This window comes from Carassius carassius, chromosome 22 (genome assembly GCF_963082965.1).
Source record: "Carassius carassius chromosome 22, fCarCar2.1, whole genome shotgun sequence".
Lineage (NCBI taxonomy): Eukaryota > Metazoa > Chordata > Actinopteri > Cypriniformes > Cyprinidae > Carassius > Carassius carassius.
In genome coordinates this window covers 20,732,717-20,754,402 of record NC_081776.1, presented here as the reverse complement: position 1 = coordinate 20,754,402, position 21,686 = coordinate 20,732,717, and the positions used below count along the sequence as shown (strand labels likewise).

The following is a 21,686-nucleotide window of genomic DNA, read 5'->3' as shown; positions in this document are numbered from 1 at the left end:
AACAGCGGCAAGGAACAGAAACTCCATCGGTGACAGAATGGAGAAAAAAACCTTGGGAGAAACCAGGCTCAGTTGGGGGGCCAGTTCTCCTCTGACCAGACGAAACCAGTAGTTCAATTCCAGGCTGCAGCAAAGTCAGATTGTGCAGAAGAATCATCTGTTTCCTGTGGTCTTGTCCTGGTGCTCCTCTGAGACAAGGTCTTTACAGGGGATCTGTATCTGGGGCTCTAGTTGTCCTGGTCTCCGCTGTCTTTCAGGGATGTAGAGGTCCTTTCTAGGTGCTGATCCAGCATCTGGTCTGGATACGTACTGGATCCGGGTGACTGCAGTGACCCTCTGATCTGGACACAGACTGGATCTGGTGGCCACGGTGACCTCGGAACAAGAGAGAAACAGACAAATATTAGCGTAGATGCCATTCTTCTAATGATGTAGCAAGTACATAGGTTGTTATGGGAAGTGTTTCCGGTTCCGGTTTACCTAATTAATGCAGCCAAAAAATCCTTTAACGGATTTGGATAATAAAATCATATTAGTATGTTATGTGTATGCCAGGTTAAAGAGATGGGTCTTTAATCTAGATTTAAACTGCAAGAGTGTGTCTGCCTCCCGAACAATGTTAGGTAGGTTATTCCAGAGTTTGGGCGCCAAATAGGAAAAGGATCTGCCGCCTGCAGTTGATTTTGATATTCTAGGTATTATCAAATTGCCTGAGTTTTGAGAACGTAGCGGACGTAGAGGATTATAATGTAAAAGGACCTCATTCAAATACTGAGGTGCTAAACCATTCAGGGCTTTATAAGTAATAAGCAATATTTTAAAATCTATGCGATGCTTGATAGGGAGCCAGTGCAGTGTTGACAGGACCGGGCTAATATGGTCATACTTCCTGGTTCTAGTAAGAACTCTTGCTGCTGCATTTTGGACTAGCTGTAGTTTGTTTACTAAGCGTGCAGAACAACCACCCAATAAAGCATTACAATAATCTAACCTTGAGGTCATAAATGCATGGATTAACATTTCTGCATTTGACATTGAGAGCATAGGCCGTAATTTAGATATATTTTTGAGATGGAAAAATGCAGTTTTACAAATGCTAGAAACGTGGCTTTCTAAGGAAAGATTGCGATCAAGTAGCACACCTAGGTTCCTAACTGATGACGAAGAATTGACAGAGCAACCATCAAGTCTTAGACAGTGTTCTAGGTTATTACAAGCAGTGTTTTTAGGTCCTATAATTAACACCTCTGTTTTTTCAGAATTTAGCAGTAAGAAATTACTCGTCATCCAGTTTTTTATATCGACTATGCAATCCATTAGTTTTTCAAATTGGTGTGTTTCACCGGGCTGCGAAGAAATATAGAGCTGAGTATCATCAGCATAACAGTGAAAGCTAACACCATGTTTCCTGATGATATCTCCCAAGGGTAACATATAAAGCGTGATGAGTAGCGGCCCTAGTACTGAGCCTTGAGGTACTCCATACTGCACTTGTGATCGATAGGATACATCTTCATTCACTGCTACGAACTGATGGCGGTCATATAAGTACGATTTAAACCATGCTAATGCACTTCCACTGATGCCAACAAAGTATTCAAGTCTATGCAAAAGAATGTTGTGGTCAATTGTGTCAAACGCAGCACTAAGGTCCAATAAAACTAATAGAGAGATACACCCACGATCAGATGATAAGAGCAGATCATTTGTAACTCTAAGAAGAGCAGTCTCAGTACCATGATACGGTCTAAATCCTGACTGGAAATCCTCACATATACCATTTTTCTCTAAGAAGGAATATAATTGTGTGGATACCACCTTTTCTAGTATCTTGGACAGAAAAGGGAGATTCGAGATTGGTCTATAATTAACTAGTTCCTTGGGGTCAAGTTGTGGTTTTTTGATGAGAGGCTTAATAACAGCCAGTTTGAAGGTTTTGGGGACATGTCCTAATGACAATGAGGAATTAATAATAGTCAGAAGAGGATCTATGACTTCTGTAAGCACCTCTTTCAGGAGCTTAGATGGTATAGGGTCTAACATACATGTTGTTGGTTTAGATGATTTAACAAGTTTATACAATTATTCCTCTCCTATGGTAGAGAATGAGTGGAACTGTTCCTCAGGGGGTCTATAGTGCACTGTCTGATGTGATACTGTAGCTGACGGCTGAATGGTTGCAATTTTATCTCTAATAGTATCGATTTTAGAAGTAAAGTAGTTCATAAACTCATTACTGCTGTGGTGTTGGGAAATGTCAACACTTGTTGAGGCTTTATTTTTCGTTAATTTAGCCACTGTATTGAATAAATACCTGGGGTTATGTTTGTTTTCTTCTAAAAGAGAAGAAAAGTAATCGGATCTAGCAGTTTTTAATGCTTTTCTGTAGGATATGTTACTTTCCCGCCAAGCAATACGAAATACCTCTAGTTTTGTTTTCCTCCAGCTGCGCTCCATTTTTCGGGCTGCTCTCTTTAGGGTGCGAGTATGCTCATTATACCATGGTGTCAAACTGTTTTCCTTAACCTTCCTTAAGTGTAAAGGAGCAACTTTATTTAAAGTGCTAGAAAAGAGAGAGTCCATAGTTTCTGTTACATAATCAAGTTGTTCTGAGGTTTTGGATATGCTAAGGAATGTGGATACATCAGGAAGATAACTTAAAAAGCAGTCTTTTGTGTTAGAAGTGATGGTTCTTCCATACTTGTAACAAGAAGTAGAATTTACAATTTTGGCTATATGAATTTTGCAAAGAACTAAATAATGATCTGAGATATCATCACTTGGCTGAATAATTTCAACACCATCAACATCAATTCCATGTGACAGTATTAAATCTAGAGTATGATTTTGACAATGAGTAGGTCCTGAAACGTGTTGTCTAACACCAATAGAGTTCAGAATGTCTACAAATGCTGATCCCAATGCATCGTTTTCATTATCAACATGGATATTAAAATCACCAACTATTAAAACTTTATATGCAGCCAGAACTAACTCAGATGTAAAATCACCAAACTCTTTAATAAAGTCTTATCAAGCCTTCCATTGGCTAGTGACATTCCAGAACGTTCTCATTTGTTAATTACAGGTCCAGAGGAGAATCAAAGGTAATCAGTGAAGCTGAAAGGGGAGGAGCCGCTTAAATTCAAAGCTGTACTTAATGGCAAAGACGAGGACTGGTGGGTATTGTGTTAACGTTTGTCAGGATGGGTCTTTTGCAATATGTGTTAGTGCTGGTTGTGCTTGTGGTGTTTGATCTGAAGAATGCTTTTGGAAGTTTGAGATCCAGTCAAAGTCCAAAAAGCAAGAAGCATCAATCATATCTAGCTTCCAGAGTGCCTGTTTCTTCTCAAGTGCTCGGAAACACTTTGCAGAAGGCTTCTCCGTCTCAGAGTCTTGACTACAGAGGATTTGCACAAGAGCCTCTTGGTCTTCAGGAGAAGCAGGTGTTGCAGGGACCAGTGAAGCCTTTGGACTGGAGGTTCCCCATTGTTCCAGAAGTGCCGAGTGAGATGGCGGTGGACTTCCATTTGAGGCAACCTGTGACTCCCAGTAGTGTAGCTATTCAATGTGGTGAGAACCGGGTTCATGTGGAGGTACAGCAGGACTTGTTTAGCAATGGTGAACTGATCCAGCCATCTGGTCTGACTTTGGGAGGATGTCCTGTTGTCGGTTTGGTCCCAGGCTCCAAGGTGCTCTTCTTTGAGAATGAACTGCAGGACTGCAACAGTGTGTTGATGGTAAGAGCGGTTAAGTGTTACTAGATCTATTGAACCCTACTAAAAATGGGCCCTTGTTTTGGTATCGATGGCTCCCTGAATCTATAACATCCATGGGACGGTTCTTTTATAGTGGGGGGAAAAACCCTTAATAACTGCTTACTCGGGTAACCAAGTGTTATGGCATGACTTGCTAAGATGCCTTTTGGAATGGGTTGGGGTTTGGGGAGAATCCTCTTGGTAACAACGTCAGTCTCCTATAGATGACCAAGGATGAGCTTGTCTACACCTTTGCCCTTACCTACACTCCTGAGGCGTTTGCTGGCACTCCGATTACCCGTGCAGGTGGTGCAGTTATTGGTGTTCAATGCCATTATCAAAGGTAAGTGACCTTTTGTGACTCATGGCATTGCTTGCGGTGGTGGAACCGGAAGCCCGTTTAATTGGTAACTTGAACGGCAGGTTTCAAAATGTCAGCGGTAATTCCTTGAAGCCAACTTGGGTCCCTTATGCCTCAACGGAGGCTGGTGAAGAAGTCTTGCTGTTCTCCCTGAAGCTCATGATGGGTTTGTGCAGTTTCTCTAGACCTCCTGCCTTCTGAAAGAGGCTGTGCCTAAGCAGTTCTTCCCTCTTGCAGATGACTGGTCCTATGAGAGGCCTTCAAACTCTTACTTCCTGGGTGATGTTATTAAAGTTGAGGCATCCGTGAAGGTATACAACCACGTCCCTCTGCGTGTGTTCGTGGACAGCTGTGTGGCCACCCAAGTACCTGATGTGAACGCCCTTCCGAGATATTTGTTCATTGAGAATCATGGGTGTGTTCATGTCACCAGATGCTGCAGAGTTGAGTTGTTCTCGCGTTTGCTCCTTGTAACCACTTTGTCCCCGACAACTACTTTTCACTCCTTAGATGTCTTGTGGATGCCAAGGTCACAGCTTCCAGCTCGCGCTTCATGCCTCGATCCCAGGAAGACAAAATCCGGTTCCAGCTGGAGGCCTTCATGTTCCAGGGGGGATCCAGTCCTTCTGTATGTATTCCGAGTGTTGGGGAGAACGACCTCTCCCATTTGCTTTGGTTTGTGACCCCTTACCCGTGGTGTCTCTTGCAGATCTACATAACGTGTGTTCTGAAGGCCACTCTTGCTTCTGCACCTAGTGACGCGCTCCACAAATCCTGTTCCTTTGCCAATGGGTATGTTCATGCCACGTACGAATACATTAAAGGTGCCATGTCTGATTTTTTTTTCGTATTGCAGGTGGCTTGCTGCTGATGGGAACCACCAGGTTTGTGGTTGCTGTGACTCCACATGTGGTCCTGATGGTGGAACTGCTGCTTCTCCTTTTGGAGGTAGGAAGGTGCTTTTAAGCTTGGTTTTTGACCCTTCAAGCACTTAACTCTGGTGTCTGCTTTTTTTCTAGGCCTTCAGTGGGAAGGGAAGGCCTCGCTCGGTCCTGTAGTGGTTCAAGAGCACAAGAAGACTTTGGCTGGTCTTCAATAAATGTGGGGGAGCAAACTTATTCTTGCTTCGGTTTTTCTTGTCTAGTTTAACCAATTGATTTGAGCGAGGAAGCGGGTAGTCCTACTGTACCTATTCTCTTGCCAGAAGGAAAGGCTCCCTTTTCACGTTAGGGAAGTTAATAACCCTTTTAAAGGGACCTGCTGTGAGCTCCCTTTTTGACTGTAAAGGTGGAATACATTGCCCATGATGCTGTAAAGGGAATTCTGGGAGTTCTGCGTGAACGTCCACTTCCTAGAAGCACTGCAGATTTTGCGTGCCTCTTATGCAGTGAACTTGATTTCTTTGTGTTGGTAACTTTAAATGAGCAGTTTAATTTTCTCCTTGCATCCCCAAATAGGTTTGCTCAGTTAAATCTGTTTCCTAATGCTCCTTGTTGACATCTCTAATGCTTTTAAATCCATGTACAATAAAAGCGCACTCCCAGTATCAACATTTTCCACCTTCAGATGGGTTATTTATAGGTTTTTCCATTGTGTTAGGAAAATGGCAGGCATCTCTTAAGTTCAATTTAGTATTTGGGGAGCCAAACTTGCAGAACCTGTACTGACGTAAGGGGTTTTTTGTGCAGTAGCAGGTCAGTTATAATTCTGAGAAATCATTGCCGAAATGACACCCAAAGAGAACTAATGTTTGGACTGGTGGATGAAATTCACCAAGCATTCATATTCAGTCACGTCTGCAGTGGTTTGTGTTCTCATAGATTCACTGAAAAGTGTCAAATAGGGTTTATAGTCAAAAGTTGCATATACACAGAGATATATTTACTGATGTTTACTTCATATTTCTTCAGACAGAATCATAATTTCTATTCATTTTCCACTGATTTACGCGATCTGATGATAATGATCCGCTCCCAGCCCTGTCTCTGTGTGTATAGTCTTCCGTGTGCGCGCTGACAGAGACCGGATTCGCCCGTGTCTTGTCCATCATAACGGTGCATCATATCCCGCCCTGTCCTGCCCATGATGCATTTCCTGTACACTTCCGTGTTGATATCTGACCACAACAACACAGAGAAACCTCTGTACCCATGAAATATCCAAATAATAAACACACGATTACGTTAGTTAATAGTTGGTATGTGATTTTCTTGAGATTTGGGGCGTTTTTATAACAATATTAAAAATGTACATCTGAAATGCTAACTTGTGCAGCGACGTAAAAGGCTATAAATAGCATATTTTTACAACCGTAAACGACCAAAAGGAGGTTATTACAAACACTCAGTCAGGGTTTAAAGTGAGTTTTGAGTAAAAGTGTACTAATAATTTCATAAATAGTCTCATGTAGCTTGATGCTAACGTTAGCTCTAATGCAGCTACATAGCAGGTGCAGATCTTCTTCATAATGCATTTTGTAGTATTGTCAAAGGTTGTAAGAAAATGTTTTGTATTTTTATAGTAAGGCTTTTGATAATAGTGGGGTAAATGTATACTGGAAATGAAGCGATGTGGCTTGGTAAACCTTGAAATACCCAAAACAAAGGCTAATAGTAGTGGAATAAAAAAAAGAAAATCCTCATTTATCATTATTGTGTCATACCTGGCCGATCTGTGAAAGGCTTGTTTCGCAAGAACAATAGAATCAAACAAGAGATAATCGCATTCCAGGAGTCAAATCAATTTTATTAGCCTTTTATGAGCCTTCTCTAAAAATACACATGACATGGTCTTAGAAAAGGTTTAATAAAATTCACACTTTGTGAGATCAGATTCTGAAATAAAGTGAAGTATTAGTAGACTTGTGGCTTTAGCTTCATCATGTATCTAAAATCATATCCTACATCATTTAGTACACTGCAGTATGTTTTAAATATTTTTATTGACATGTTTGAGCTTATCTCTATTATAACAGTCTGAGTAATTCTGATTCATGAACAGTAAACTTTGAAGTGTCAGCTTTGGGAACATTATGTATCTAGTAAGAAAGACTCCTAAGCAGCAACCTTTTAATTTTGGGTATGTCATTTGTGTCTCCATGCTGAAAATGGGGGGTGACAAGTAAGGGGTTAAATTGTGTTACGAAGACGAATGAAGTTTTTACAGGTTTGGAACAACACGGGGGTAAGGGATTAGTGACACAATTTTGGGGTGAAGTATTCTTTTAATATCACTACTTTGAGTTGCAGACAATTGACACCGTTTCGTGTTTGCTTCAAGACAGTCGAGAATTGATTTCCACTTAAAACTTGAGCTCAGCGATTTGAGTTGTATTTAAAACAAAAGCCGCAAGTAATCCACATAACTACTTTCTATATTGTGAATGTCGGGAACCAAACTACTGTTTGGAAGACAAATTAAAAGAATAAGGGGAGCCTTGTGCGGCCCCAGGTTAGCAACTGGAGGAAGGATTAAGGAATGCACAACCTTACAAAAGGTTGTGGAACCTTGGTTTAATAGTGAGAGGGGAAAACACTGGGAAGAGGCATGTAATCCCACATTCTGCTGAACCAAAACAATGCCAATAGACAAAGACACCTAAGGGTTCTGCAAAGTTTATTAAAAAAAAAAAAAAACACTAGATTTACATGACCAGAGTAACTTCTCCACTAGAAACCACAGTCTGCTCCCCAGAGACAGCCTTGATACGAGTGTCTCTTCCTGAAAGAGAAATGTTCGAAGTGAGAATGCACTTCTAAAATGCTCCGTTCCTCTTGTCAAGAGAAAGCAAGAACTCACGTTTCCTAGTGCAGCTTTGCTCACAAGAGCCAGATGATGGATGGCACACCTCTGTACTGCAGTGGATGAAGATCTGACAGGGAAGAAAGAGGCTCAAGTCATAGAATCCACAAGTAGTAAATATACAGATGTTCAAGTAAAGGGGGGCATACGGTTTCCTTCAGAGCAGCCAGTGAGGCTGGATCTACAAATGTGAACATCTTCACAACAAAGCGCTTGTAGTGGGTTGGGAACTGAAGACCAGACGATCCAGTCACTGGAACCAGTGTGGTCAGATAGCGGTCGTCCTGGTAAGGGCATCTGAAAACAAGAGAAAGTTAGAAAGGGTCTCCCAGCAGACCAACTGGATAAAGATTGGCTGTACACTCACCCGTCGATCAGAAGGTCCCACTGGGGGAGACTGAGTGGACTGGGGGTTGAAGTCGTCCAACAACGTCCCAGCGTCAGGACAATGTTGGGGTCGGTCCTCTCCATAATGTGCACCTCAACATACACAGGCTCTCGCAGGACTTTTGTGATGGGATAATCAGCGTCACTGTAATAGGACGTGTAGGCCTCATCCCCTGAGGAACAACACTGGGGTTTAACCAGACTCCAGTTTGAAAGGCTTTAGGCAGACACAGGACAAGACCTTACCTTCAGCACAGCCTTTGGTGACACATTGGCCATTGGCCAGTCTGAGCTCCACCCTGAGAGGTCCAGGAGCAGCTACTGGTGGAGGTGGAGGAACAGAGTTGACCTCCACAACCAGAGCTTCCACAGAAGTTCCCGAATATCTACACTGGAAGAGAAACCTGGACGACACACAGCGAGCTTGTAGCATTTATCAGGGATTAATGGTCACACCAAGACATGGATCACCTACTCAAAATGACTGTCCCTTGTGATGGAACCATATGGTCCAATCCCCACTTCATACGAGGAGGTCATTCGGTTTTCATACACCACATATCCGCTGTCCTCCTGTGAATAGGAACGTGTCAGCATCCAGTCCATCATAAGCAATGCAGAATAAAACCAGTAGCTGCTGCTCACCATCACGCTCGTGCCACATGCGGTCACAGGGAACTGGTATATAGCAAAGGAAGGTGTAGACCCCACAGGAGCACAAGGTGGGTCATTTCCACCCAGTAGATGAACCGTATCCAGACTCAGTCGAGGCAGAGTAACGTCTCTAGACACCACTACCACAAACTGACCATCTCTAATACACTGGACAGTCACTAGAACAAGGTACAAGAGCAGATTAAATTCAGAGAATCAGTTTGACACGAACGGAATAAGATTGAGAACACTTACCCGCCCTTCCATAGAAACACTGCTGTCCGTTAAAGCAGCAGTTGATAGCTTCACACTCAGCACCACTGATCCCAGGTAGACCACATTGGATCTGCTCAGAATCAGCTACAGCACATTTATCAAGGGGCTCTGCCTGCACTACTGGCTTCTGAAACTGCTGTTTAACTGGCTTCTGAATCGGAAACTGCGGCTTAGTTATCTGTTGAACTGGCTTCTGAAGTGGAAATTGCAGGGTAGGTAGCTGTTGAACTGGCTTCTGAAGCGGAAACTGCTGGTTAGTTAGCTGTTGAACAGGCTTCTGAAGCGGAAACTGCGGCTTAGTTAACTGTTGAACAGGCTTCTGAAGTGGAAATTGCGGGGTAGGTAGCTGTTGAACTGGCTTCTGAAGTGGAAACTGCGGTGTAGGTAGCTGTTGAACTGGCTTCTGAAGTGGAAACTGCGGTGTAGGTAGCTGTTGAACTGGTTTCTGAAGTGGAAACTGCTGGTTAGTTAGCTGTTGAACAGGCTTCTGAAGCGGAAACTGCGGCTTAGTTAGCTGTTGAACTGGCTTCCGAAGCGGAAACTGTTGGTTAGTTAGCTGTTGAACTGGCTTCTGGAGCTGAAACTGCTGGTCAGTTTGCTGCATCATCAGAGCTTGAACATCCTGAAGCGACTTACTCCACTGTGGAACAGCATGACAGAACGCACAGACCAACGAAATCTGAACCAAACACCAACTTCCAGCCATTGTTCAACAGCTAAACACCAAGTGGAGATATTGCCCTTTGGTCTTTTTGTATTCTACAGATTTCAGCTAATTAACGATAGTCCCTCCCTCTTCATTAACTACTGGGTGATTCTCATTGGATCTCAAGATTCAATTCTTATTGAAAGAACGCTTTAAAAGCAACACAGAGGCTGCGTCCACATCTTCACTGACAACTCTCTCAAGCCTTGTTCACGCGGACGCTAAACATTCTTTCCAAATCTTTATCTTCGTCTGATACAGGCTCAAACTAGTGATGGCAAAATCGAGGCCTCGTGAACCAATGAAACAGTTGAACCAAATGTGCCATATTGTTTCGAGGCTTCGAATCAATCCGACACCCGTCTCAACGGTGACACCTAGTGGTCACTTGCAGGTGTTGATCTCAAACGACCTTGACGAGCCATTAAAAAAATGTGTTGTTTTTTTATTATTATAATGTTCTAATATGTGAAGCTTGTAACCTATAGGCTCCTCACTGTGCATAATGTTATTTTGGTCATGAAAAATGAATATTAATAAAAGAAATCAAGCCACAATGTCTCACTTTTTGAGAAATTTTTATTCAAAAATATTAATTTATCTGCTGTGGAAGGACTTAGCCTACTTCTTTTTTTACAGATAATTTCTCCAGCCTTTGAAAAAATCCTCTCACAAGGGACACTTGTTGCTGGCATACAAAGATATTTTTTTGCAAGGACATACAAATGAGGAAAGATTACTGCTCTCTCTTTCCAGTAAGTTAGTGGATCATGAGTTCTGGGCAAATACGCATCGTTGATGTATTTTTTCACTTCCACTGTGGCATCAGCTGTAGCATTGTGTATCATCTTGGTTTGATGGATGCGAGTATCAAAAAGTTCCCATAAACTGTCCTGTGTTTCTACTGGTGTTGATGTTGATGGTGATGGTGATGATGATGATGATGGGTGTGATGTTGACATTTCTGGGTCTGAATAAAAATGAAAACAGCAATTAGTAACAAATCCTAAACTGACGGCATATATGAAGGATATATTATATTACATGATTCAGATTACATAACATAACACAGACTGAAACTGCTCACCAACTTGTGTTTGAACGCATCAGTGAAGCACACTCCAGTGTGATATGCTTTTCAGCTTCCTGGGCTTTGGCAGCATTTCCAAATGCCACATTTTTGAACCTTGGGTCCAGCAGTGTAGCCAGTGCCAAGGCTCTAAAACTCTCATAACCTCCACATTTGGAGTGCAGACCTTCTTGCAGATGTGAGCCTATGAGCCAAAACTGGAGAAACACATATTTATAATAATGACAATAATATGACAGTTATGGCCAATCACATGGGTAGTATGGTCATTGTGGCCTACCTAATTGAACAGTTGATTCCTGCGTTGCATTTCCTTTTTTCTGTGCAAGCTTGTGCTGCAACATCCTGTACAGTGGTATAAGCTTTGAAGCAGACACTCTCTTTTCCTCTGACATCTCTGTTGTTGCGAGTTTGAATGGTTGCAGTATTGACAATGATTGTTCAATAATGTCATAATCAATACTTGTCAGGGGAGCAGTACCATTGTTTAAGTTGGAAAGTGCAGCAGCCACTGGTTCACGTTGGTCATACAAGCGCTGTAGCATGTCAAATGTGCTGTTCCATCTCGTGTCAACCTCCTGTATCAGTTTCAGAGTTGGTCTTCCCATCAAGCTCTGCATCTCCACAAGCTTGTCCTTTGCTTTGCAGCTGGATCTGAACAACCCCACTATCTTTCTGGCCTTCTGGCGTATTTCATTGATGACTGGTGTTTGATCTAGTGCCTTTTTCACAATCAAATTTAAAGTATGAGCAAAACATGGGACATGGCGAAGGTGGAGTAGCTGGGCACTTAGGATCATGTTAGATGCATTGTCAGTCACCATGCACTGAACTTTGGAGATTATTCCCCACTCAGCCATTAGCAAGGCTTTAGCCTCCATGAGATGCTGGGCTGTGTGGGTTTGGTAAAACCTCCTTACACCCAGTACAACAGTTGCCATTTTTGCCTCTGGTGTTATGTAATGGCAAGTCACACCAAGATATCCATCCATATTAATGGAGGACCACATGTCAGCTGTAAGGCTAACAAATTCGGCCTTTTGTAGGTCCTCCATTGTCTTCTCCTTGGCTTTGTTGTACTTTTCGCTGACCATTATTTTAAGCACCTTCCGGGATGGGAGGACATAGCTTGGATCAAGCTTGTTCACAAATGCCCTGAATCCCTCATCGTCCACGATGGTGAAGGGCTGCAGATCCTTCACCACCATGTTTATAAGAGCCTCATCCAATTCCCTCTGTCTGACTTTTAAAAGAGAAGACAAAACATACTTTCAGACAAATACATTGGAAAAATACAGCTTCAATTAGTGCACATCTATTAAAAGTATAGCCTACTGGTTCATTATTTGGAAACCTTCCACTGTTTATAATCAGTGCTTTATATAACTTATAAACTTTATAAACAGTGTCCCAAAAGGTTGTAATTATATTTCAATTATAATTATATCCCAAACAATGCATACCTTGCTTAGATGGCCCAGCAGTGTCAGTAGCAGGCCTAGGTACAGGGGGAATGCCATCCTCTGCAACCTGCAAAATGGCATGATGAGTGCTCCTCAAATGGCGCATCATGGATGATGTATTGTTGCAGTAGGCTAGCTGCCGATCACAATACACACATCTCACTTTATTTGGGGTTTCTAAATGGAAATGCTCCCACACCACAGATGTACGGCATCTCTTCTGGGGAGCTTCCATTTTATCTATCTATCCAAATCTATCTATCTATATATGAATCGATCTATGTATCTAGATATGTATCTATAATCTATGTATCTATATATGTATCTATCTATAATATATGTATTTATATATGTATCTATAATCTATCTATATATGTATCTATCTATAATATATGTATTTATATATGTATCTGTAATCTATCTATATATGTATCTATCTATTAATCTAGCTGTCTATATATATTTATATCTATGTATCTATTAATGTGTCACTATATGTATACTCTGTCTGTCTCTAGCCTCTCAGTCAATGTGTTGTGTAAATTTAAATGTAAGTCTAAATTGCCTATAACTAATCAAATCGCACTATGTCACTATATCACCAAAAATCCGCTATCTCAAAGTCAAACTCCTCTCACAAAAACCCACGAGGTCAAAATGCGTTTATTTCACTTTTATACAGATGTGCGATTGTGTGGTCTGTTCCCGACCGTTCCAATCAAACGCTGATTCGGCGGACCACACCTGATGAAACAATTAGTGAAACACTTCGAGGCTTCATTTGGTCATAGTCACGTGACATGGGTGTTTCGAATCACGCTTCGGATCAGTGTTTCGACACATCTGCGCTTCGGGATCTCGAAAAGCTTCGGAACGACTGTTTCGCTTCAGCCATCCTTAGTGCTCGGAAACACTTTGCAGGAGGCTTCTCCGTCTCAGAGTCTTGACTACAGAGGATTTGCACAAGAGCCTCTTGGTCTTCAGGAGAAGCAGGTGTTGCAGGGACCAGTGAAGCCTTTGGACTGGAGGTTTCCCATTGTTCCAGAAGTGCCGAGTGAGATGGCGGTCGACTTCCATTTGAGGCAACCTGTGACTCCCAGTAGTGTAGCTATTCAATGCGGTGAGAACCGGGTTCATGTGGAGGTACAGCAGGACTTGTTTAGCAATGGTGAACTGATCCAGCCATCTGGTCTGACTTTGGGAGGATGTCCTGTTGTCGGTTTGGTCCCAGGCTCCAAGGTGCTCTTCTTTGAGAATGAACTGCAGGACTGCAACAGTGTGTTGATGGTAAGAGCGGTTAAGTGTTACTAGATCTATTGAACCCTACTAAAAATGGGCCCTTGTTTTGGTATCGATGGCTCCCTGAATCTATAACATCCATGGGACGGTTCTTTTATAGTGGGGGGAAAAACCCTTAATAACTGCTTACTCGGGTAACCAAGTGTTATGGCATGACTTGCTAAGATGCCTTTTGGAATGGGTTGGGGTTTGGGGAGAATCCTCTTGGTAACAACGTCAGTCTCCTATAGATGACCAAGGATGAGCTTGTCTACACCTTTGCCCTTACCTACACTCCTGAGGCGTTTGCTGGCACTCCGATTACCCGTGCAGGTGGTGCAGTTATTGGTGTTCAATGCCATTATCAAAGGTAAGTGACCTTTTGTGACTCATGGCATTGCTTGCGGTGGTGGAACCGGAAGCCCGTTTAATTGGTAACTTGAAAGGCAGGTTTCAAAATGTCAGCGGTAATGCCTTGAAGCCAACTTGGGTCCCTTATGCCTTAACGGAAATGTTAAGGCGCTTCGACGCGATTGGTCCAAATGTCATAGCGCTTCGATGCGATTGGCTGCGCAGTTCGACATTGCTCAACATTTCTGAAATATTGTCAGACTATCCTTCGTCAGCTAGCGCTCAGGTCGCAGTCTCCCCTCGAGGCGTGGGTTCGAATCCCACTTCTGACAGATGTATCCTTTGGCTGCAGACAGAGACTTCAGTCTTCTGCTACGTTGAGCCAACAGGGCGTTAACTTTGACAAAACACAGCATTAGGCAAATGCAAGTATTCATTGGGCAGGCGTTGAAGACAAGCATGAGTTTTTAGACACTTTTTGAAAATGGTTAAAGCCTCCGCTGCTCGAATTGAGATAGGCAAGCCGATCCACCAGCTGGGAACAGTCCAGGAAAAGGTCCATGAGAGTGATTTTGTGCCTCTTTGGGATGGCATCACGAGGCGTCGTTCACTTGCAGAACGCAAGAATAGGACTGAACCAGCGACTTTAGTTATATTGCTGCAGAGCCAGTGGTTATCTTGTAGGCAAACATCAGTATCTAGAATCTGATGCGAACAGCTATTGGTAGCCAGTGCAAAATTACGAAGAGAGGTGTGACGTGGGCTTTCTTTGGCTCGTTGAAGACCACTCTCGCTGCTGCATCCTGGGTCAGTTGCAGAGGCTTGATAGTATGTGCCGGAAGACCCGCCAAGGGAGCATAACAGTAGCCCAGTCTGGAGAAAACAAAGAGCTTGGAGAAGGAGTTGTGTGGCCTGCTCTGATCGGAAGGGTCTAATCTTCCGAACGTTGTATAAGGCAAATCTGCAGGATCGGGTCAGTGCAGCAATATTGCCTTTGAAACTTAACAAAACCTCAGGAGGACGTGGCCATGTGTTACATGAATATGAGAGGGATGCTATTACTGCCTTCATGCAGTGTTAGCCAGAATGAATGCAGAGTTTTCACTTCATTGTATATAAAAGGATGGCACGGGTCTACACGCAATGTGGCTGGATGAGATTCAGGAAATTAACCTGGAACCTCACAGTTTTCCACAAAACATCATTTCACCTGCCCTGAAGAGGAGCTGTGGCCTTTTGCCCCCAGGAGACACAGGGAAACCCACACGGAAGGGGACAGAGAACCTCACTCTTTCTTTCTAAGCCACGGGTGTCAAACTCAGTCCCTGGAAGGCCGGAGACCTGCAGAGTTTAGATTCAAGCCTGATTGAACACACCTGATCCAACTAATCATTGCCTTCAGGCTCATTTGAAAACTACATGCCTTGTGTGTTTGAGAAGGGTTGGAACAACACTCTACAGTGCTTGGGCCCTAAAGGAATTTAGTTTTATACCCCTGGTCTAAGCGCTCTCAGTGATCAGAAAAAAGCACAACTCTGCCCTGTGTGAGGCTCGAACTCACAACCTTCAGATTATGAGACTAGGCTTGTGGGCTAAAGCGCGCCCAAACAGAGAATAAGTAGCTTCTAGGTCCTTGCATTCAAGTGTGGCTCCAACAGGCCATCCCTAGCCAAGCAAGTGTGTCAGGATTGCCGAGCGGTCTAAGGCGCTGCGTTCATGTCGCAGTCTCCCCTGGAGGCGTGGGTTACAGCTAATGCGAACAGCTATTGGTAGCCAGTGCAAAATTACGAAGAGAGGTGTGACGTGGGCTTTCTTTTTTTCTCGTTGAAGACCACTCTCGCTGCTGCATCCTGGGTCAGTTGCAGAGGCTTAATAGTACGTGCCGGAAGACCGGCCAAGGGAGCATAACAGTAGCCCAGTCTGGAGAAAACAAAGAGCTTGGACAAGGAGTTGTGTGGCCTGCTCTGATCGGAAGGGTCTAATCTTCCGAACGTTGTATAAGGCAAATCTGCAGGATCGGGCCAGTGCAGCAATATTGCCTTTGAAACTTCACAAAACCTCAGGAGGACGTGGCCATGTGTTACATGAATATGAGAGGGATGCTATTACTGCCTTCATGCAGTGTTAGCCAGCATGAATGCAGAATTTTCACTTCATTGTATATAAAAGGATGGCACGGGTCTACACGCAATGTTGCTGGATGAGATTCAGGAAATTTACCTGGAACCTCACAGTTTTCCACAAAACATCATTTCACCTGCCCTGAAGAGGAGCTGTGGCCTTTTGCCCCCAAGAGACACAGGGAAACCCACACGGAAGGGGACAGAGAACCTCACTCTTTCTTTCTAAGCCACGGGTGTCAAACTCAGTCCCTGGAAGGCCGGAGACCTGCAGAGTTTAGATTCAAGCCTGATTGAACACACCTGATCCAACTAATCATTGCCTTCAGGCTCATTTGAAAACTACATGCCTTGTGAGTTTGAGAAGGGTTGGAACAACACTCTACAGTGCTCGGGCCCTAAAGGAATTTAGTTTTATACCCCTGGTCTAAGCGCTCTCAGTGATCAGAAAAAAGCACAACTCTGCCCTGTGTGAGGCTCGAACTCACAACCTTCAGATTATGAGACTAGGCTTGTGGGCTAAAGCGCGCCCAAACAGAGAACAAGTAGCTTCTAGGTCCTTGTATTCAAGTGTGGCTCCAACAGGCCATCCCTAGCCAAGCAAGTGTGTCAGGATTGCCGAGCGGTCTAAGGCGCTGCGTTCATGTCGCAGTCTCCACTGGAGGCGTGGGTTACAGCTAATGCGAACAGCTATTGGTAGCCAGTGCAAAATTACGAAGAGAGGTGTGACTTGGGCTTTCTTTTTTTCTCGTTGAAGACCACTCTCGCTGCTACATCCTGGGTCAGTTGCAGAGGATTGATAGTACGTGCCGGAAGACCCGCCAAGGGAGCATAACAGTAGCCCAGTCTGGAGAAAACAAAGAGCTTGGACAAGGAGTTGTGTGGCCTGCTCTGATCGGAAGGGTCTAATCTTCCGAACGTTGTATAAGGCAAATCTGCAGGATCGGGCCAGTGCAGCAATATTGCCTTTGAAACTTCACAAAACCTCAGGAGGACGTGGCCATGTGTTACATGAATATGAGAGGGATGCTATTACTGCCTTCATGCAGTGTTAGCCAGCATGAATGCAGAATTTTCACTTCATTGTATATAAAAGGATGGCACGGGTCTACACGCAATGTTGCTGGATGAGATTCAGGAAATTTACCTGGAACCTCACAGTTTTCCACAAAACATCATTTCACCTGCCCTGAAGAGGAGCTGTGGCCTTTTGCCCCCAAGAGACACAGGGAAACCCACACGGAAGGGGACAGAGAACCTCACTCTTTCTTTCTAAGCCACGGGTGTCAAACTCAGTCCCTGGAAGGCCGGACACCTGCAGAGTTTAGATTCAAGCCTGATTGAACACACCTGATCCAACTAATCATTGCCTTCAGGCTCATTTGAAAACTACATGCCTTGTGTGTTTGAGAAGGGTTGGAACAACACTCTACAGTGCTCGGGCCCTAAAGGAATTTAGTTTTATACCCCTGGTCTAAGCGCTCTCAGTGATCAGAAAAAAGCACAACTCTGCCCTGTGTGAGGCTCGAACTCACAACCTTCAGATTATGAGACTAGGCTTGTGGGCTAAAGCGCGCCCAAACAGAGAATAAGTAGCTTCTAGGTCCTTGTATTCAAGTGTGGCTCCAACAGGCCATCCCTAGCCAAGCAAGTGTGTCAGGATTGCCGAGCGGTCTAAGGCGCTGCGTTCATGTCGCAGTCTCCCCTGGAGGCGTGGGTTACAGCTAATGCGAACAGCTATTGGTAGCCAGTGCAAAATTACGAAGAGAGGTGTGACTTGGGCTTTCTTTTTTTCTCGTTGAAGACCACTCTCGCTGCTGCATCCTGGGTCAGTTGCAGAGGCTTGATAGTACGTGCCGGAAGACCCGCCAAGGGAGCATAACAGTAGCCCAGTCTGGAGAAAACAAAGAGCTTGGACAAGGAGTTGTGTGGCCTGCTCTGATCGGAAGGGTCTAATCTTCCGAACGTTGTATAAGGCAAATCTGCAGGATCGGGCCAGTGCAGCAATATTGCCTTTGAAACTTCACAAAACCTCAGGAGGACGTGGCCATGTGTTACATGAATATGAGAGGGATGCTATTACTGCCTTCATGCAGTGTTAGCCAGCATGAATGCAGAATTTTCACTTCATTGTATATAAAAGGATGGCACGGGTCTACACGCAATGTTGCTGGATGAGATTCAGGAAATTTACCTGGAACCTCACAGTTTTCCACAAAATCTCATTTCACCTGCCCTGAAGAGGAGCTGTGGCCTTTTGCCCCCAAGAGACACAGGGAAACCCACACGGAAGGGGACAGAGAACCTCACTCTTTCTTTCTAAGCCACGGGTGTCAAACTCAGTCCCTGGAAGGCCGGACACCTGCAGAGTTTAGATTCAAGTCTGATTGAACACACCTGATCCAAATAATCATGGCCTTCAGGCTCATTTGAAAACTACATGCCTTGTGTGTTTGAGAAGGGTTGGAACAACACTCTACAGGGCTCGGGCCCTAAAGGAATTTAGTTTGATTCCCTTGGTCTAAGCGCCCTCAGTGATCAGAAAAACACCACTTTGCCCCTGGTGAGGCTCAAACTCACGACCTTCAGATTATGAGGCTGACGCACTGCCTTTCTGCGCCAACGAGGCTTGTGGGCTAAAGGGCGCCCAAACAGAGAATAAGTAGCTTCTAGGTCCTTGCATTCAGGTGTGGCTCCACCAGGCCATCCCTAGCCAAGCAAAGTGTGTCAGGATGGTCGAGCGGTCTAACGCGCAGCGTTCAGGTCGCAGTCTCCCCTGGAGGTGTGGGTTCGAATCCCACTTCTGACAGATGTATCCTTTGGCTGCAGATAGAGACTTCAGTCTTCTGCTACTTTGATCCAACAGGGCGTTAACTTTGACAAAACACAGCATTAGGCAAATGCAAGTATTCATTGGGCAGGCGTTGAAGACAAGCATAAGTTTTTAGACACTTTTTGAAAATGATTAAAGCCTCCGCTGCTCGAATTGAGATAGGCAAACCGATCCACCAGCTGGGAACAGTCCAGGAAAAGGTCCATGAGAGTGATTTTGTGCCTCTTTGGGATGGCATCACGAGGCGTCGTTCACTTGCAGAAGGTAAGCATAGGACTGAACCAGCGACTTTAGGTTAATTGCTGCAGAGCCAGTGGTTATCTTGTAGGCAAACATCAGTATCTTGAATCTGATGCGACCAGCTATTGGTAGCCAGTGCAAAATTACAAAGAGAGGTGTGACGTGGGCTTTCTTTGGCTCGTTGAAGACCACTATCGCTGCTGCATCCTAGGTCAGTTGCAGAGGCTTGATAGTACGTGCCGGAAGACCCGCCAAGGGAGCATAACAGTAGCCCAGTCTGGAGAAAACAAAGAGCTTGGACAAGGAGTTGTGTGGCCTGCTCTGATCGGAAGGGTCTAATCTTCCGAATGTTGTATAAGGCAAATCTGCAGGATCGGGCCAGTGCAGCAATATTGCCTTTGAAACTTCACAAAACCTCAGGAGGACGTGGCCATGTGTTACCTGAATATGAGAGGGATGCTATTACTGCCTTCATGCAGTGTTAGCCAGAATGAATGCAGAATTTTCACTTCATTGTATATAAAAGGATGGCACGGGTCTACACGCAATGTCGCTGGATGAGATTCAGGAAATTTACCTGGAACCTCACAGTTTTCCACAAAACATCATTTCACCTGCCCTGAAGAGGAGCTGTGGCATTTTGCCCCCAGTAGACACAGGGAAACCCACACGGAGGGGGACAGAGAACCTCACTCTTTCTTTCTAAGCCACGGGTGTCAAACTCAGTCCCTGGAAGGCCGGACACCTGCAGAGTTTAGATTCAAGCCTGATTGAACACACCTGATCCAACTAATCATTGCCTTCAGGCTCATTTGAAAACTACATGCCTTGTGTGTTAGAGAAGGGTTGGAACAACACTCTACAGTGCTCGGGCCCTAAAGGAATTTAGTTTTATACCCCTTGGTCTAAGCGCTCTCAGTGATCAGAAAAAAGCACAACTCTGCCCTGTGTGAGGCTCGAACTCACAACCTTCAGATTATGAGACTAGGCTTGTGGGCTAAAGCGCGCCCAAACAGAGAATAAGTAGCTTCTAGGTCCTTGCATTCAAGTGTGGCTCCAACAGGCCATCCCTAGCCAAGAAAGTGTGTCAGGATTGCCGAGCGGTCTAAGGCGCTGCGTTCAGGTCGCAGTCTCCCCTGGAGGCTTGGGTTACAGCTAATGCGAACAGCTATTGATAGCCAGTGCAAAATTACGAAGAGAGGTGTGACGTGGGCTTTCTTTTTTTCTCGCTGAAGACCACTCTCGCTGCTACATCCTGGGTCAGTTGCAGAGGCTTGATAGTACGTGCCGGAAGACCCGCCAAGGGAGCATAACAGTAGCCCAGTCTGGAGAAAACAAAGAGCTTGGACAAGGAGTTGTGTGGCCTGCTCTGATCGGAAGGGTCTAATCTTCCGAACGTTGTATAAGGCAAATCTGCAGGATCGGGCCAGTGCAGCAATATTGCCTTTGAAACTTCACAAAACCTCAGGAGGACGTGGCCATGTGTTACATGAATATGAGAGGGATGCTATTACTGCCTTCATGCAGTGTTAGCCAGCATGAATGCAGAATTTTCACTTCATTGTATATAAAAGGATGGCACGGGTCTACACGCAATGTCGCTGGATGAGATTCAGGAAATTTACCTGGAACCCCACAGTTTTCCACAAAACATCATTTCACCTGCCCTGAAGAGGAGCTGTGGCCTTTTGCCCCTCAGGAGACACAGGGAAACCCACACGGAAGGGGACAGAGAACCTCACTCTTTGGGTGCTTCTCAATTCTTATTTGTGCATCCTTGTTTCCTCTCCTCGCTTCCTTTCCTCGCGTCTCAGCTCCGCCCCCTGTAGGATGCGAGGGAAGGCTGCAAGGAAAAGACGCGAGGACGGAGGGATCGAATGAAAGCTTTTTTTACACATTGGAATCCTTGATCACTCGAGCGTCACTTCGTTGCGTCATAAGCAGCGCTCAGAGGATCTGCCCTCATGTTGTTGAAATTTGTTTATTTAAGAAATTCATAATAAATAATAATAAAGAAAGATACCCTGTTGAAATATGTGAGGTGTGTGGTTTATATAAACTGCAAAAGTAAAGTAGAAATCAAAATTATTGTGACCGATGTGAAGGGGGAGGAGAATTTATACGTGCGTCACGTTTTAGTCGATAAAACTCTTCCGCATAGGATGCACCTGTGTATCCTCGCTCATGACTCCTCTGGAAGCCTCCTCACTCCTCGATCCTCGACTCCTCGCGGTGCAATTAGAGAATTGAGATGTCCTTCAAGATGGCTGAGCTCGATCGGTTTCCGGGTCATAGGATAGAGGACGGAGGAGAGAGGAGACGAGGAGGGATATTGAGAAGCACCCTTTCTTTCTAAGCCACGGGTGTC

General features: G+C 44.5%; 2 protein-coding genes across 2 annotated transcripts; one reads left to right on the top strand and one right to left on the bottom strand.

The window, feature by feature from the left end:
* The first annotated feature begins 3,202 nt into the window (after positions 1-3,202).
* Positions 3,203-5,237, top strand: LOC132098428 (zona pellucida sperm-binding protein 3-like). The gene is made up of 8 exons (XM_059504545.1): positions 3,203-3,740; positions 3,983-4,101; positions 4,182-4,285; positions 4,357-4,534; positions 4,630-4,747; positions 4,829-4,911; positions 4,976-5,067; positions 5,139-5,237. Exons 1-8 carry the CDS (start codon positions 3,207-3,209, stop codon positions 5,216-5,218), a joined length of 1,308 nt encoding a protein of 435 aa, XP_059360528.1. The 5' UTR covers positions 3,203-3,206; the 3' UTR covers positions 5,219-5,237.
* A 2,512-nt stretch (positions 5,238-7,749) lies between these two features.
* On the bottom strand, positions 7,750-9,943 carry LOC132098427 (zona pellucida sperm-binding protein 4-like). Its single transcript, XM_059504543.1, has 8 exons — positions 9,217-9,943; positions 8,953-9,140; positions 8,783-8,880; positions 8,554-8,711; positions 8,288-8,480; positions 8,070-8,217; positions 7,918-7,990; positions 7,750-7,839 (listed from the first exon to the last, which is right to left on the bottom strand). The coding sequence occupies exons 1-8, from the start codon at positions 9,941-9,943 to the stop codon at positions 7,763-7,765; spliced, it is 1,662 nt and encodes a 553-aa protein (XP_059360526.1). The 3' UTR covers positions 7,750-7,762.
* Between the last annotated feature and the right edge of the window lie 11,743 nt (positions 9,944-21,686).